The following is a 16,403-nucleotide window of genomic DNA, read 5'->3' on the forward strand; positions in this document are numbered from 1 at the left end:
GAATTCTATTCCATTTACGTGAATTCTATTTAATGTTTAACAGCATTTTAGAGACCGCAGAGAGGGTTACAGGCACACAATTGAAGGTGGTAATAAAGGCAATTTGCCGGTGCACATGGAGAGGGGGGAGACCCAGTGCTGCCCCAAAGAAGTCACGGAGCAGGAAGGAAGCGACCAGGCACTCGGTCTTACAAAAAGTTTAATTTATTAGCAAATCCAGTTCCAACATTTTGACTGCATACACAGTCTTTATCTAGGTGATGGCATTTTAAAACCACAACAGCTATTTTTAAAGGAGCAATCCTTGCTATATCCTACATGTGTTTTTTTTTATATATATAAATCAGTTCTTGGTATTGCATAATACTTACGAAAAACATTTTTTTTCTTTTAATTCAGCTCACTTCCCCAGCAGTGAGAACTCTTTGCAACACTTTCCTGTTGGTGATCATTTGTTGCCAATATTCCCAGCAGTTTGAGTTGCAAACGTTCAATAGATAATGTTACTTTAGTTATTTAAGAATACATTGTAGCCGCTGAGTTACACTGACTGAAGGATTCATTGAAACTGAAAGGCAGCCATTTAGTGAACCCTGGGAAGCAGGATCTTTGCTGATCAATCGCGGGAGAACTAATCAACCGATGGCTTAGGTCATTCGTTTTCAATAAAGCTAAATCGAAGCTGCATATGTTAAACAAAATAATGGTTTTTTTTTTTTTTTAAAGTGCCGCTTGGATTGCCTTTAAGAGTTAGACAAACTAACTCCTTTTAAAAATGTGAACTTCAGGGCACTAAAGGGCTTATAAATGTAGCTGTCCAACAAAATACATACTATGTAGATCCATAATTAAAAAATATTGTGTTTTGATATTATTTTGTTTTCTCCACAGCCTTCCTTATTTGTGCCCTAAGTGTCCTCACAACATATGGCATCCAGGCCATCGCTAATTTAGAAGCTTGGAGCATGGTACTTCTTGCTGTGCTTATTGTACTCATCTTCTTGATTGTGTTCATTATATGGAGGCACCCTCAGAACCAGCACAAAGTAGCTTTCATGGTAAGTAACGCCAATGTTCATTTAGTCTCTCTCTTGCTTGCATTAGGCAACAGAGTTCTACAGTACCCAAAGCAGAACAACAACTGCACTTGCAAATGCTTGATTATTTGTTTTTTTGTTATTCGCATAAAGATAGGGAGCGATTTATGGTCTGCCTGCCTGCAAAAGGGGAGCAGAAGTAAGGATTTCTATGTACTGCAATGGGATTTTTTTCTTTGATAAATCTGGTTCAAAGTCTTTACATCCGTTTTGCAGCCGGTAGACATTGATGATGTTTAATTATCAATGTCGGTTTTTTCCCCCCACATAAATGGTTAAACTGGCTTTGGGAAATAATTCTGGCTTCTTCCAAACCAAGGGATTGTCAGAACATATGTTACTTTTCAGATTATCTAAGACTTACATAGTTACATAGTAGATGAGGTTGAAAAAAGACATAGGTCCATCAAGTTCAACCTATGCTAAATTTAGACAACAGATACTTTATCCAATATCTATACTTACTTATTGATCCAGAGGAAGGCAAACAAAAAACCCCATTAAGGGGAAAAATTAATTCCTTCCTGACTCCAAGAATTGGCAATCGGATTAATCCCTGGATCAACATCCTTCCCATGTATACTTATTTGGTATATCCCTGTTTACCTTTCCCATCTAAAAAGATGTCCAACCTTTTTTTTGAACAAATCTATTTTATCTGCCATCACAGTCTCCACGGCTAATGAATTCCACATTTTAAAAGACTGGTTTTTTTTTAGTTTTTTTTTATATTTATTTTTTTTTTTTTTTCTTATTCTTTTCTGCAGGTACCATTTCTACCGTTTCTGCCCATTTTCAGTGTCCTGGTAAATGTATACTTGATGGTACAGTTAAGTGGTGACACCTGGATAAGATTTAGTATCTGGATGGCACTTGGTAAGAGCGTTAGAATGGCTTTGTAGTATTCTTGTGATGTCGTAGCCTGTCATCTCTGCGATCTCGAATAATAGCTCTGGAATCATGAAGGAGATTTAAAGCAGATGATATAAAGGCAGCCAAAGCATGAACTTTGTATAAAATCACTTTCAATTTACAAGCAGTGTGACAACTGAACCTTAAAAAAAAATCCTGCACCTGAATTCCCCATTCAGTTGGATTAATTAGTGTATGTACATTTTTAGTGATTATGTACATTTTTACATTTCCTAAAAGAATAATTGGTTATAATTTGGGTAACTGTGAGGCAAGCCAGTAAACAATATTTGTTTGCAGAAACCAATGAGGTGACTTCTGCTACTGTTCTGATAACAGCTGCAGACATCCCGTACCTATACCCACCAACAAACTCCACATCAACATTTTGATGGAGATATAGGCTGGTCTTCCTTCATATCCTATTTTGTTACCCCATAGTGGCTAATAGACAGCAAATTAGGGATACAAACCAGAATGAGATCAATATTATACAGTTGACCTGTATGAAACACCCACATGGGTGAATATATCAGTAACAGTGTGTGTATACACTCCACTGTGATCACTTATTACTGTTGCCAAAATCCTTTATCCCCTTTAGTGGAAACAGCGGATGGCAGGCCTGCAATGCATTGCTTTACTTTACTTTCAGTGACTTTCTGTGCTCACTAGATCCTAATTATTGTACATTTAGTTAAGTATTAGTGCAAAGAAAAACATATTGGATCATTTATTTTACTAAGCTGGTGTACTCCATAAGACACCTTCAAGCTTGGCTTGGTATATGTGGACTCTTACGTTCCATTTAAGTGAATGGACTGTAGCGTGTCTGTTATTGCATAATAAGTATGGTGTTTTATGGCATGTTCACTTTAATAGACCAGAATGTGTCTTCCAGCATCAAAGATGTCTTATGGAATAATACTTCTTGGTAAATATCACCCATAGTCCTTCAGTCTTCAGAGCAAATTTCCTTGGTATGCACATTTATTTTGGGAATGAAGTATTGATAAGAAAATCCTTTTTTTAATATTTTTGCCACATCAGAGACACTGTACATTTGATATTTTTGAATTCTGTAACTGTCTGTAATATATTACAGTTAAAGTATTTGTTGGTAAGATTTTTTTATTACTTTTGATTAAGTTCCTTCAACCAATGATATCTCCTCTATCACTGAAAATGGGATAACTTACTGCTTACTTCATCTTGCGTCTTTTGACTGTCATCTACTGTGCATTTTAAACAGCCGTTATTTTCATAACCATTGTCCCCTGTTGCAAAGTTATAATGTTTTCTGAAATCCTACAGTAATACAATTATTGCATTGGTATTTTCTCCTTTTTTAAAGGTTTCCTCATTTACTTCGCTTATGGCATCAGCCACAGTGTTGAAGGCAAGCACAAGAAGAATGAAGAAGAGGAAGACGATGCAGACTCCGAAAACAGTGGCACAGTCGACAAAAATGTGGGGAAAGAGGACGAGGAGGAAAATGCAAAAGAAAGTGATCACTTTATTTTGCATGAAAGGACAAGTGAATGCTAGTTCATGCCAACTTCAGTAGAAGTCTTAAAATGTATCTTTGAAGCAGTGAACTGTACCTGAGATAGGTTACATTGCCATGCGTTTGCTGTTTAAAGTGCTTGCCCTGAAATGCTGGAGAGACTGTGGAGCATTGTAAGTCAGATCTCTGTTCTGTGGGTCTCTCTGTGGTCTCCTAAAAGTACATATTTGTGACTATTTACCATGTATACAAAAAGAGAGAGAGGGGTAGGTTTTTTTTTTAAGTCTTGCTGCTAATCAATTTGAAGTCATTTTATCTCGGAAGTTTCAGTGTCGGTTTCTCTTACTCTGCAACCGTTTCTCAGTATTTGGATCGATGTATTTAAATGTGCAATCCACTCTACTTTTATAAACAAAGGTTTTCATTGACTATTGAAAGGGCAACACGGCACATTCCTAAAGGCCCCTCCTAAACGTTCTTGGTCCTTTCTAATTAAATGAAAAATGAATATAATGAAATGAATCTAGCAATCTTATGTCATTGCCATCAATTGGGAGAGAGAAAGAATAAACTGTGTTGAGCCGAGCAGTGCATTCTGGGGGCTGGAACACTGGCTCCATGGTAAGAGCCTCTCATAGTGTCTCTTTGATACTGTGGCAATGCTTTAAACAAATCTTTTTTTTATATAAATCTGTTACATTTAATACTTGTTTGGAACAACGTTAGAGAAGTACTTGGAGTTGTCCACTCTTTCGTATGATGTGTTAAGTCTGAATTTGGTTGGGATTGCACCTTTAAATAGCTAATTTTCTGGTTTTAGTGGCTTGAAACAGAGCTGCAAAAGTGCAGATCAAGAATATCTTGCATCCTTCGCTGATTTTAGATATTTAAATTGTTCCGGTGATCCTGCGCTTTATAAGTCCAGTGTTACAGTCGCTTTCAATCTGTTCTGCTTAGTTAGCAACATTAGCGGAAGCCGGGTTGCCACTGCAAGAAATGACTAACTTTCCAAAAGTATCACAAGAAGCAGCAACTTCCATCCAAAATATACCTTTAGCAGTTCGTCCGTTTTGAATCTTCTCTTTGTGACACTAAGAACATATGCAAGTCTACAAATGCTTTTTACACCAAACTATTAAGTACTTAACCTGGAAGATACAGAATCTATCGCCAATACAAAAAGCTCAGCACGCATCTATACATTGGTAAGATGTGCCACGTGACTCTACAGATCTGCAGCGAAATGCTTTGCAATTTTCACTGGCACTCGAGACTTGTGCCTAACCATTGGTTTTAAACAAAAGTTGCTATGCTGACAAAGTGTCTTTAATACTAACATGTAAAATAGGTATTTGTATGTACAGTGCACATTTGAAATCTCCAGTAAAACATTTGACTCATTTAGAATAAAGTTATATATGTTATCTCTTTAACCGCTAGAGAGGCCTGTAACACACTGAGGTCCCACGCAATGCATTGCAGGCCTCAGTAACTAATAGCAGTTATAACGCAACATGTACTGATGTATAGTCTAACACTGTTACATTGCTAGCTGAAAGCACTAATCATTTCATTTGAGATATTTGAATAGTTCTACACTATACCTTGTACTGTTATTTTTGTTCCCCCTTAAGGTCTGCTAAATCATGCGAGCGATGAACCTTTTTGTGTGAAACAAGACGGGTTCTTAACATTTTGTGTATATATATATGTGTATGATTGTATCCTACATTTTCATTCGGCCAGAAAGAATCTGAGATTACCTTTTGACCCACAATGCGTGCTTACAATAGCATACATGTAGGTGTGGTGATGTGAACCCCTACTGCCAGAAGGGCCTCTAACAGAATAATCCCTGCAAGGCCAGATAACCCACTATTATGTAACTGTACCGCTGTTCAATAATACCTACTTTTTGCATGGGTGTTCCCTTCAGCCTATATTCCTTTCTCAATGTTTGCTTGTCTTTTTCTTTCTGATGCTGGAGAAGCCAGTAGTGTAGATCCTTTGCAGCGCGATACAGGCCCAAGCAGTAGCGCTAAAGTGTTAAAACCGCCATAATGAGCTGATATCATCAGTATTACTAGGAATAAGGAGTCATAATATTTACAATTTCATTTACAACACAGTCCAAAACACATAACTGAACCGCCTCCCGATAGACGTTGCCTATTTATTTACTGCGTATGTCCATTTTTAGTTGAAATGAACATACCATCCTACCCACTTACTGGTATCTGCCCTAGGGAAATCTGATGTTGCTGGTAGATGCACTGGTTACCACACAGAGTTCTGGGAGTGCGGTAAAACGGTGCACTCATGATGAGCTTGTAACTGCACGTTGTTTGTACGTTGTGCATTTGGGATAAGTAATAACATATAAAAGGTTCATTACTTCATCTGTCCAACACTTGTGCTGAGAGATAAAATGTTGTTTAGATGTATTTTTTTTTTCCCTAAAAATGTGAGAAAGTTGCTACTGCTCTTTGGGGGTAAGTCAATATGCTCTGAAGTGTCCAGTTGGGCCAACGGGTCAGGATCTCAGGATATCCCTGCTGCAGCACAGGTGGCTCTGTCAGAGACTGAGCCACCTGTGCTGAAGCAGGGATATCCTGAAGACCTGACCTGTTGGTGGCCCTTGAGGACCGGAGTTGCCCACCCCAGACTTTCAGAGAGAGGGGCCCCTGATTTAAATAAACAGTAAAAAAAAATATATATATATATATATATATATATATATATATATAGATAGATTGTATTGACCAGTATATAAAATAACTCTAAAGCTATTTAGGTTGATATTTTGAAGGTTGTTACGGTCATTTCCCCTTTCTCCCAGTAGAAAGTACATTTGATATTGTGTGATGCTAATCTTTTCTCACTTTAGCTGTCCAAAGCACAATCTGATTAACATACCTTCAATGCGCAGGCAATCGCAATACCTCCATTTTGTTATTTTTTCCACAAGCAGAAACTATTCATGATCCAATTTGCTTTTGCAACCCATAGGGTTATCGCTGTGAACGTCATTAAAGTTACTGTGTAACAGCTCAAATGAAAATACCCAATTGTTCCAAAATGTTACATTTACAATTGCATTTACAGTTTCAGTGTTATCCGAAAGCCAGTGTTTGTAAATATAATTTCATGTCAGGCTTTATTAACGCAGTGCCAAAGCTTTCAATAATAGCACACTAAATTCACAGATAATTACTTTCTCTGAGACATGCAGGTGACACACAGCTCTGATTTGTTATCTAGCCCTATTTCCATGCTTTGCCTAGCAATATCCGTATTGGAAATAGACATCAGCTGCATTGAAACATTTTTTCTTTGCAGATTTTCTTCTATATATTCCGAAGCGTCCATTCAGGATGGTTTTTGGGGGAATCCCCATTGAAGTTAATGGGGATTTTCAATGGAATAGTATTACCCCCTTAGGCTACGGTCATAGTGCGCGTGATGCACGCATGGCACGATCAAAACCATTCAATCAGGCCGGCCATTCTGCGCGTGAAGAGACAACAATTTTTTCTTTTTCACAAGACCGCCGTGTCACGGATCGCTCAGGCGACAGTCGCGCGCGCGACCCTGCACTGTGTCCGCGCCTTAGTCTAATGTTGCAGTTAAAGCTTTCTATAGACACTGATTTAATGCGATACATAGTTACTTGTCAGAAAAGTGTACGTTCCTTTGTATTTCTTGACTAGTTTTGCTACATACGCTATACACAATGAATTCTTCCAAAATTGAAAGCGAGATAATATAGTCGTCGTAGAGGTAAAAGTCATTAACTACATTCTTTGAGTACTGAGGAAAAGATGAATAAATGTCATTTTTGACAGCAAAAATTCTGTATTTAACAAAGAAGGTATTTTGATATGACAACTTCTGAAGATTAGGAGCACTTAATGAGTTTTTCAATTGAAAGATCAAGAAATTCCAAGTCTGGAAGTGCGTTTTTGCCCAAAATGCACTTAATGACTTACCTGTACAATGGCGATATTAATTAATTGTGTTTGCTATTTCCTACTGGTGTTAAGTCTATACTGTAACTGTACAGTCCATTTTCGTGGCCACTTCTTCAGTGCTGGAGAGCCAACTAACATATATGTTCTGAAGCACAGTAGGCGTGACCATGCTGCAGACTGGCAGGAGGCATGCTCAAGATATAGAAAAACCATTGCTTCTGCATTAAACCGTGAAGAAGTGGAGCTATTGATTAATGACAGGTTTTCTTCTCGATTTAGAAGGGTTATCCAGTCTATCTCCCCTATGTCATTTCTATTGCCTTCCATGTACTCTTTAGATTAAACACAGACTTATTTATTTTTGCCAATAATATGCAAGTGAAAATGTCAGCTGTAGGCTTTTAAGGTTTGTTTCAGCATTTATGGAAAAAAGACAATATAATACAACATATTGACTTCAATGTGTCATGTAGCAAATGTTCTAGGAAAATAACATTACCCTGGCTTTGAGCTCTTTTCTGTAAAAGTATAGGTCAGATCTATATTCTGAGTTGGTATGGAAGACCAAGATGGAATAACGTCTGCTTTGTCACCATGATCGTTTTGTAATTGCCAAACGAACTACTGCATGTGTTAAATACATTTGCCTGTTTCACTAGCTTGCTGGATAGTCTTATTTCTGATATATTTTATACTACTTTTCTGTTCATTATACTTGTTTTTCCTAAGGACTGGAGATGTTAAGTTCATGAGTGAGGTGTTTAAGTAAATGTGGATATCAAAGTGTTAGGAAACAAATGGTTTGTGTTCATATTCAGAGAGATGCTGTGAAACCAAACCAGAGGCTCAAGAGTTACGAGTGACTACAAAATAGAGTGCACTCAGCTGACCTGAGTTCTATCCACAGAAGGCCTAACAGCGCAGACACACTTGGCAACATATCCAGGAGCTGTAATAGGATTGTAGGATTTAGCAATGTAACAGCCTTTTAATATGTCATATGATTGTCAGAATGTGAGATAAATGTAACAGATTTCTAAAGTCAGGCTTGAAAACGTCCGTGGGACACGAAGGAAAGAATGCAATAGCTTGTGGATTATGACTGTTCTGTAAAGCCATTTGTACAAATTCACAACATGGGATCAGTGAATTGGCATTTTAAGCTGTTTTAAGTTTATAGTAAAGTCAATAAATTGTGGACATTACCAGGAAAAGAACAGAACAGACCCTTGAAATGTTAAGCAAATCTACAGTGATGGGGTGTTGCAATTGATTTCAATTGGAGTTTCTTTGCCCTGATCGGCGCTACCGCAGATGAATTAATAAACTGCTGCAGAATTATTTCCTTATTTATTAATACGACCCAAAAGAAAAGCCTTTTTAGTGATATTTGTTATTGTGATCCTGATAGAATATTTGGACTATGTTTTCCCAGCTACTAAGCATATTAAAATATAAAATAATTATTAAAATGCTAGTGACTTTGCTACATTACTGAAAGCTTTCACTTTATTGCAACTCTAGTATATTTTGCTAAATGGGACTACTGCTCTAAGTTTAAATTAAATGATGTATTGTTTAGTACACTGCTTTTGCTGCAAATATGGGCCTGAGGGTGCAGTCACTTGTGTGGCTGTATATTATAGCAGATCTGCTTGCCACTAAAACAACAATAAGGCCGTGCTTATAGTGCCGTCTATGGCGACACGGCGGGTGACGTCGCCACCGGCGAAAGTTATGTTACGCCGGGCGGCGGGGTCCCGGGATTCCTGCAATTTGATTTGTTCAAGGGCTGTCTCGTGACGCGACAGCCCTTGAAAAATCAAATTTTGCCGGCTTCCAGTTTCCGCTCCGTCGCTTTGTCACCGTCGCGCGCACTATAAGCACACGGCGGCGGCAATGTATTTGTTTTCGAGCGGTGTCGCCATCGCTGGCACTAGAAGCGCGGCCTAAGGTGTATGTAACATGCAATATGAAAAGTATTTTTAATGGATGTTTGTCAGTGCAATCGCTAACTGCTTCAAAAGGGCTATTCCCAGTCACCTCTGCTACAGTAATGTAAATCCTTACAGAGGAAGTCAGGGGCAATAATTGCACTGTTTGTGGGGATGTATCTAAATTGGCCAATTTCCAAAACTCTTAAGTAAAATTCTGGTCATTTTTCCCTTGCAGCATGACGCATGGGATCCTCCCTTATAACAATTGGCGCCGAGTTTAACGCCACGTCAGACCTGACGCACACAAAAAAAAAACTGCACCAGTTATAAGTGCAGATTTTAAAACCTCTTCTAGTATTGCACCGACAATCTCCTCCCCAAACACCTTTAACAACTCTCCAGAGCGCTCATGGGTGTAAGTGGAGCAAAACACCTTGATACATCGAAACAAATACAATAGGACACCATGGCACCTGTTTTGGAGTAATGCACCAGTTTGCGATACTTAATACATATCCCCTTTTGTTCTTGCTGTACATGTGCATTTTATGGGATTTCTGCACCTGTGAACTACTGCTGACATATTACTGAACCCAAATCCGTTGTTTCCTTTGGGATTGTAAGAGATGTGTGCAGAGGTACATATAATGGAGACCAATTTGGGTCAAATGATATCTTGGTTTTATTGAGCCTGTTCCTTTATCCAGGCAAAACATACAAAATCACCAAAATAACAAATCCCTATCCCTTTGTAAGGACTAACTTACTTCCCCAGACCCTATCTGCAGGACTGGAGGGATATTCCCATTACCAGCCTATCACCCCAAAGTCTCAGGCGGTACCTTAAGCAGGTGGCCCTCCATATCAATCTGTGGCAGGTTCCTCGGTCCTCTGTGTCCAGGAAATATAGGTGTCTGGGTGTCTTGATCTAAGCACAGCCTTTGTGCTCAAGACAGTGTCTGTGTGCAGGCGTCTCTGCTCTCCTTCTGTCAGCCCACATGTGAGCTAAGGAATCTCTCCTGTTTCCAACAGGAGGCTTTTCTTACAGACTTAATTGGCCAGGTGGAGTCTGGTTAATCGCCTGCTGCACTTAACCAGATCCCTGCTGGATTTTCGAGAGAGTTACTTCAATCGGGATAAGTCCCTGTTACAGGGATCCTGCTAAATAATGTGAACATTACATAACAACTAATATATATGTGTCTTTGGATTAAGAATTTTGAATCCCTTTTAATCCTGGGGGAGCACTGCAAGACATTGGAAAGTATTGCATTCCAGCCTCCTCTTGCAATAGTATTTTAGGGACTCAAAATAACATTGCACCCAAGCTGGTTCATCTATTTAAGCATTTCAAGCTGTTATGCTATGTGCAGGATTATTAATTCAGGGCCTTTACGATATAGCACATCCAAACAGGCATAAACCACCAATAAAATCAATTACCTTTTTCCCCACCCTAAGTGAGATCATGTAGCTACCGGTGTATTCTGGTGAGGGTGCCTACCTGTTAGGTAGAACAGAAGACCTGAGATCTCCACGATGGTATAGGGAGACATCAGGACAGGCTATCGGGGATGGTTCTTCGGTCAGCGCAGCACCCCCAGCCCAGGAGGATCTTGGTTCAGCCAGGATGAACCTCATAGGCAACCCTTCTTGTGGTCTCACACTCCAAACATCACACCAGAGAGGGTATAACTGGGGTTTATTGGGTACATCATAGATATTACAGGTTCCATTCCCTGAAGGCAGAACCCCAGGCTTGAGGCCCTGAGCACCCCTCCTCCTCATACCTTACCCCCTAATAGGGCAAGGCCTCAGCCCACTCCTATCCAGGAGAGACTTACTGCTGCGTCCTCATAGCAGGGAGGGCAGCACAGAACTAACTCCCAGAACCCTTACTCTAACCTCTACAGGGAAACCCCCACCTTCCCAGGAGAGTGAATTGTAAGCCAGCCTCCTATCAGTGATAGGCCCTCTTGTAATACCCGGCTACGCCTGAACTTTATTAGGTAACACACATATAACAATACAACCAGGCCCTGGAGGATTTGTTCCCAACACTGCCCACTCGTTACTGGGACTTACAGTGCTAGAGGGGCCAGAGAATTATTAGTCCAAGGGGACTTGGCTACATAAGGAAATGCATCTATGTAAAATTTTAGGAAATGTATGTTATGCTTTTAAAATACTGTTTTTAACATGATTATGTGCTGTTAACTGTTGCTTTTTCATAATTGTATTTGTATTGCTTTGATCCCTAGTGATGTATGTTGTTTAGTTAACCCGCTTTCCTAGTGGAATTGCCTACACTACAGTGTGTGCCTCCCTAGAAGCTCATTGGTCAAGTAAATAGCTGATATTTGACCTAAAACAGCAGTGCTAACATTTTTCTCAGTATATCAACCTATTTATTTGTTGGTATTCTCTCCTCTTGTGGTGCTTAGTGTTTTGGGCCGCCCGTCTTTGCCACCCACATTATTGTATTTCATTGTAATAAAGGCTATGCAACCTTTAATGGCTCCACCAGTTCCACAACCCCCTGTCACGTTTTGCCCACCTCTCTGCTGATCTTGTTCAGTTATCTGCTGTATTAAACGCATTTGAATGTAATAGAGGGGCACCAGAAGAGATTAGTGAAACTGGACGACACAGAACAGGGACAGTGATTAAGTAGGGGAGGTTTTTAAAAGTGTTACATTATAAAAAGAAATGAGAGAACGCGTTGATTGGTGTTTGTCTCTGCAAGTCAAATATCGAGTACTGCTAGTTTCCCACAGAATAGTGTTTACCTACAACAGTAGTGCGTTACAAACTAATGTCTTTACATTTTTTTTATAAGTGCAAATCTGTGTTCTCCGAATGGTATGTATGATGTCATTGATAGAGGGTGTAAGTGTCTGTATTCAGTTATCTGATATCTGTGGGGGGGGGGGGGGGAAGCTGATGTTTTCTTATTGTAATATATATACGCTTTAAAGAACAGTGATCCTGTATTCTTTCTGTATTTCTGTATTTTTTACAATATATAAAAAGTTGTATGAAATTTTTTTTCCATTGTCTTCTGAATCTCTTCTTTCTTGTTGTCGAAAGTCCTATTACATTGATGATGTTTTCAGACACTGAGATGAATGATCCTTACCGCAACACTGCCTTCCATAGTGTAGTCTAAGATGAGTTTGCCAAGCTAATTTGATGAGAAGGGAATAATCATTCTCTTCCTTTTATTCACTTTTAATGTCTTCATTATTAAAATGTAATGCCCATGCATTGCATGCATATTCCATGAAAGAATATTGGTATATGTCCAACCATTCATCCCGAAGATGTAGCACCACAGCCTTCATCATTTTATATCAAGACACTGCCACACCATGCTGCTCTGGGCCCATATTCTATGAGCAGTGCTATTGCACAATACGACTCCAGGCTTTTGGAAGACACCTGACAGCCCAATCAAGTGTACTTTGGCTCTGGAAGAAAACTTGTGGAATAGCACTGCTGAGTTAGCAAGTAACTGCCTCTCCCAAACCACCAACAGAATGTGCAGGGAAAGCCTTCTTTTAAGTATGTTAAATTCCTCCTCATCAAATGCACTACCATGCTTAATGAGCACCATTCTGACACCCATCAAATTAGGATGACTATTAATCATCCAAGCAGCATTTTGACCCCAGCCTCATGTCCCATCAGATGAAAAGCTTCTTCTTAATCTCTGGTGTGAACCAGGAACTAAAGCAGATTATGTCAAGTATGAACCCTTGACATAGCATCCACAATTGTCAATGTTGCTATAATCAAGGTTCTCTCAGTTAACCCTTTGAGTGTTGGAGGGGATTCCACAGCCCCTGCCACACATGATCACGTGACCACCCTGACACTGATGATGGAAGGGAAGGAATTCTTCTGTTGCAACTCCTGATTGATCGCATTCGGCGCCCCAGAGGGCACAGAAGGCGATCTCCCTTAGAAAAAAGAGCAGACATTATGACATGGCAGCCCTGCATGATATACAGTAGTAGCTGATGGGGGGGAGACCTGGGGCAAGTGTTTCCCGGGTCCAGTGGCTACAGGAAGCCCAGCCAGCCAGTTCCTGGGAATGACTGTGAGCAGCGGGTTTGAGTGAGAGGTAATTGAGTGATAGCGCAGGGGGGGAGGAGTGGTAGAGGTGTAAGAGGGAGTTAGGACGAGAGAGATGGGTGAGGGGGGAGAGAGTGAGTGAGGAAGAGAGGAGGTAAGAGTGAGATGGAGAGAAATACATGGGGAGAGGGGGGGGGAATAGAGGAGGGGGGCTCACGTGGTGTGAAATTAGGGGGCTCGCTAGACTGCCAACATAGGAGGGGCGTCTGGGGCTATATAAATAAAGATATAAATACATACATAAGTTGAAAAGCAGGGGTCCTAGTACCAATCCTTGATGTACTCCACTCACAACATTAGCCCAACCTGAAAAGGTTCCATTTATTACAACTCTCTGTTGTCTGTCCTTCAACCAGTTTTCAATCCAGGTGGAAATATTTGCTTTATGTTGCTTTATTTTGTACAGTAACCTCGTGTAGCACCATATGAAAAGCCTTGTCAGAATCTAAGTAGACCACATCAACTGCATTACCCTGGTCTAAATTTCTACTTACCTCCTCAAAGAAACTAATACCTATCCTTCATAAATCCATACTGACCATTACTAATAATTTTGTTTCTATTATGTATTCCTGAATATTATCCCTTACTAAATCTTTAAGTAGTTTCTCCACTATTGATGTCAGGCCTTCAGGTTTGTATTCCCCGGTTGTGATCTAGCTCCCTTTTTAAATATAGGCACCACATCTGCTTTACGCTAACCTAACTTGATCAATGCCTCGAACCCTCAGTTGACTGACTGAATGCTTCTTCTCCATAAAGTGCTTGGCCTCAAAAGATTTAAAATTATTTGTTCTGACCATGCTCTTATACTCACTGATACGTCTGGTAGTTTACTCCATGACACAAAGGCATTTCAAGATGTAAATAACATAGTCAGAGTTACAGTTTAATAAGATGAAATATAAAAAAAATCTGTGTCTGTGCTTGCCATGATTGGGCGTCCGGTGGATTTGTCGGGTCCTTCTGCACCTTTGGCCAGTGACAGAAGACATTAATATACTGTATACTTCATTTAATTTTAAGAAATGAAAAGTCAAAAAGTGCTTTTTACTTGGCGTTCTATATTGAGAAACTTCTTTGTTTACATATGATAGATTTTGCACAAGGTTGGTGGCAGTCCTGATGGTTTAACCACTTTGTGCAAGAGATAAATCTGTCAGTTTCAATGGAACAGATATCCTTGTAAAATACTCATGGCAAAACATTGGCCTTCACACCATGAGAACTTGTTTAATTTGTGAAAACGATCAAACATAACGTGTATCTGTTCTCTTTCCAAATTGAAATGGAACTTTTTAGATATATTTTCAAATGCTACAGATGCAGCCACCAAGATTCGACCATTTCTCGGGAAGAACTCCTAGGCTAGGCATGAGATTTCAGCAAATGTTCACGTGTTTAGGTGCCAGTTTTCTAGTGTTTTGAAAGAGTGCAGAAATTGGATGCCAAATCTTAGGAATCACATGGATTAAGTACAAACAATCTTTTGCAGTTTGTATCTAGTGCCAGATTTCCTGTGAACTAAAAAACACCAGTCATCAAAGGCCAACAAAGCCCACAGCTACAACATTTTAGAATTGTGTTAACTGTATCTAGTCACATTGCAAAATGAGGTCATTTTAGTTAAAAAGTATTAACTCATGTGTAACCTAGTGTTCAGAGGTGTACCGCAAGAATCTTGCAAATAAACAGGAGTGCAAGGGTGTGGTCACTGCCAAGCTGGCAGTACTGTGGGCAGTCTCTGACTTTCCTTTTGATCGACAGGATCACTGTTGATTGTTAACTAGCCTCTGTGGCTACTGGGTACCAGTGTAAGAGACTAGGAGAACTGATGTACAGCAGTTGGAGGTTTCAAAACACTAGGACGAAAGAGATTTTTATATTCTGTACTCACAGGGTCCCTGATCTCCCATATGGTGAACTATGCTTTGGCGTGATGACCTGACAGTCTGATGGGGGGCCTGGTCCACTGATGGCTCCTGCCCCAGCTGTTGCTAACTAACTACAAGAATCTCTACAATTTATAACATAATATCAACCACTACCTCTGCATATGATTTGCACAACTTCTACAGGGAGGGGCAATACTCTAGAGCTGGGAAGTTAACCCTTTAGTGACTGAATTGCTGGCTACACTCTGCCCTAGGATTTTGTTGTTCTATTCAACATTTTATGCATAAAAATATATATGAGAGCTTAGAAGACTTTATATTAGAAAATGTATTGCAAGACATTGTTTAATAAAACACTACTGAGACTAATGGTAACATATTATTAACAGTATTGAAGGCACAGAGTTATGGGAGAGGTGAAGCTGCTGTGACAGAATGTGGACCACCAGGTTGCTTGAGCCACCCTCCACAGCCATTGGGTACCTGATACTGTGGGTGACAGCACCACATACACCAGAAAATGCGCCACCATGTTCTTGTAGATGATATAGTCGTGGCTGCATTCCCACGAGACGTTCATTCTGTACTTGATTGTGGGATTCAAGAGTGTTCCTGTCTTCCGATAAAGTCCAGATTGAGGTCCCCTATTCACCCCACTCTGTTCTCCTTGATGGTGTCTATAATATACTCTGGAACAGGGGTGCGCAAACTGGGGTGCACGAGGTTTTTTGGGGGGGTGAGGGCAGTTGCAGAGGTCTCACACTCTTCCCCAAGGTATTTAATTTAAATGCCGGGGGACCGCGCGAGGCCTCTGCAACCTCTACTTACTAAGATTCAGCCAGCTTCAGGACACGTGACCATGGCAACGCCGCGGGTCATGGGATGGCACGGTTGCCATGGCAACCTCACGTCAAATGACGCCCAGGTCACATGATGTGACGTCACAC

The 16,403-nt window shown here is 40.0% G+C and overlaps 1 protein-coding gene across 3 annotated transcripts in view; it reads left to right on the forward strand.

The window, feature by feature from the left end:
• Positions 1 to 8,146, forward strand: part of SLC7A2 (solute carrier family 7 member 2) — a 101,948-nt gene extending 93,802 nt beyond the window's left edge. For all 3 annotated transcript variants that reach the window (XM_075610050.1, XM_075610055.1, XM_075610043.1), the window contains exons 10-12: positions 892 to 1,058; positions 1,865 to 1,973; positions 3,364 to 8,146. In XM_075610050.1, the coding sequence (XP_075466165.1) occupies positions 892 to 1,058; positions 1,865 to 1,973; positions 3,364 to 3,557 (470 nt within the window). In that variant the 3' untranslated portion in view covers positions 3,558 to 8,146. The remainder of the gene's footprint in view (positions 1 to 891; positions 1,059 to 1,864; positions 1,974 to 3,363) is intronic.
• The last annotated feature ends 8,257 nt before the right edge of the window (positions 8,147 to 16,403 follow it).

This window comes from Ascaphus truei, chromosome 1, assembly GCF_040206685.1.
Source record: "Ascaphus truei isolate aAscTru1 chromosome 1, aAscTru1.hap1, whole genome shotgun sequence".
Classification (NCBI taxonomy): domain Eukaryota; kingdom Metazoa; phylum Chordata; class Amphibia; order Anura; family Ascaphidae; genus Ascaphus; species Ascaphus truei.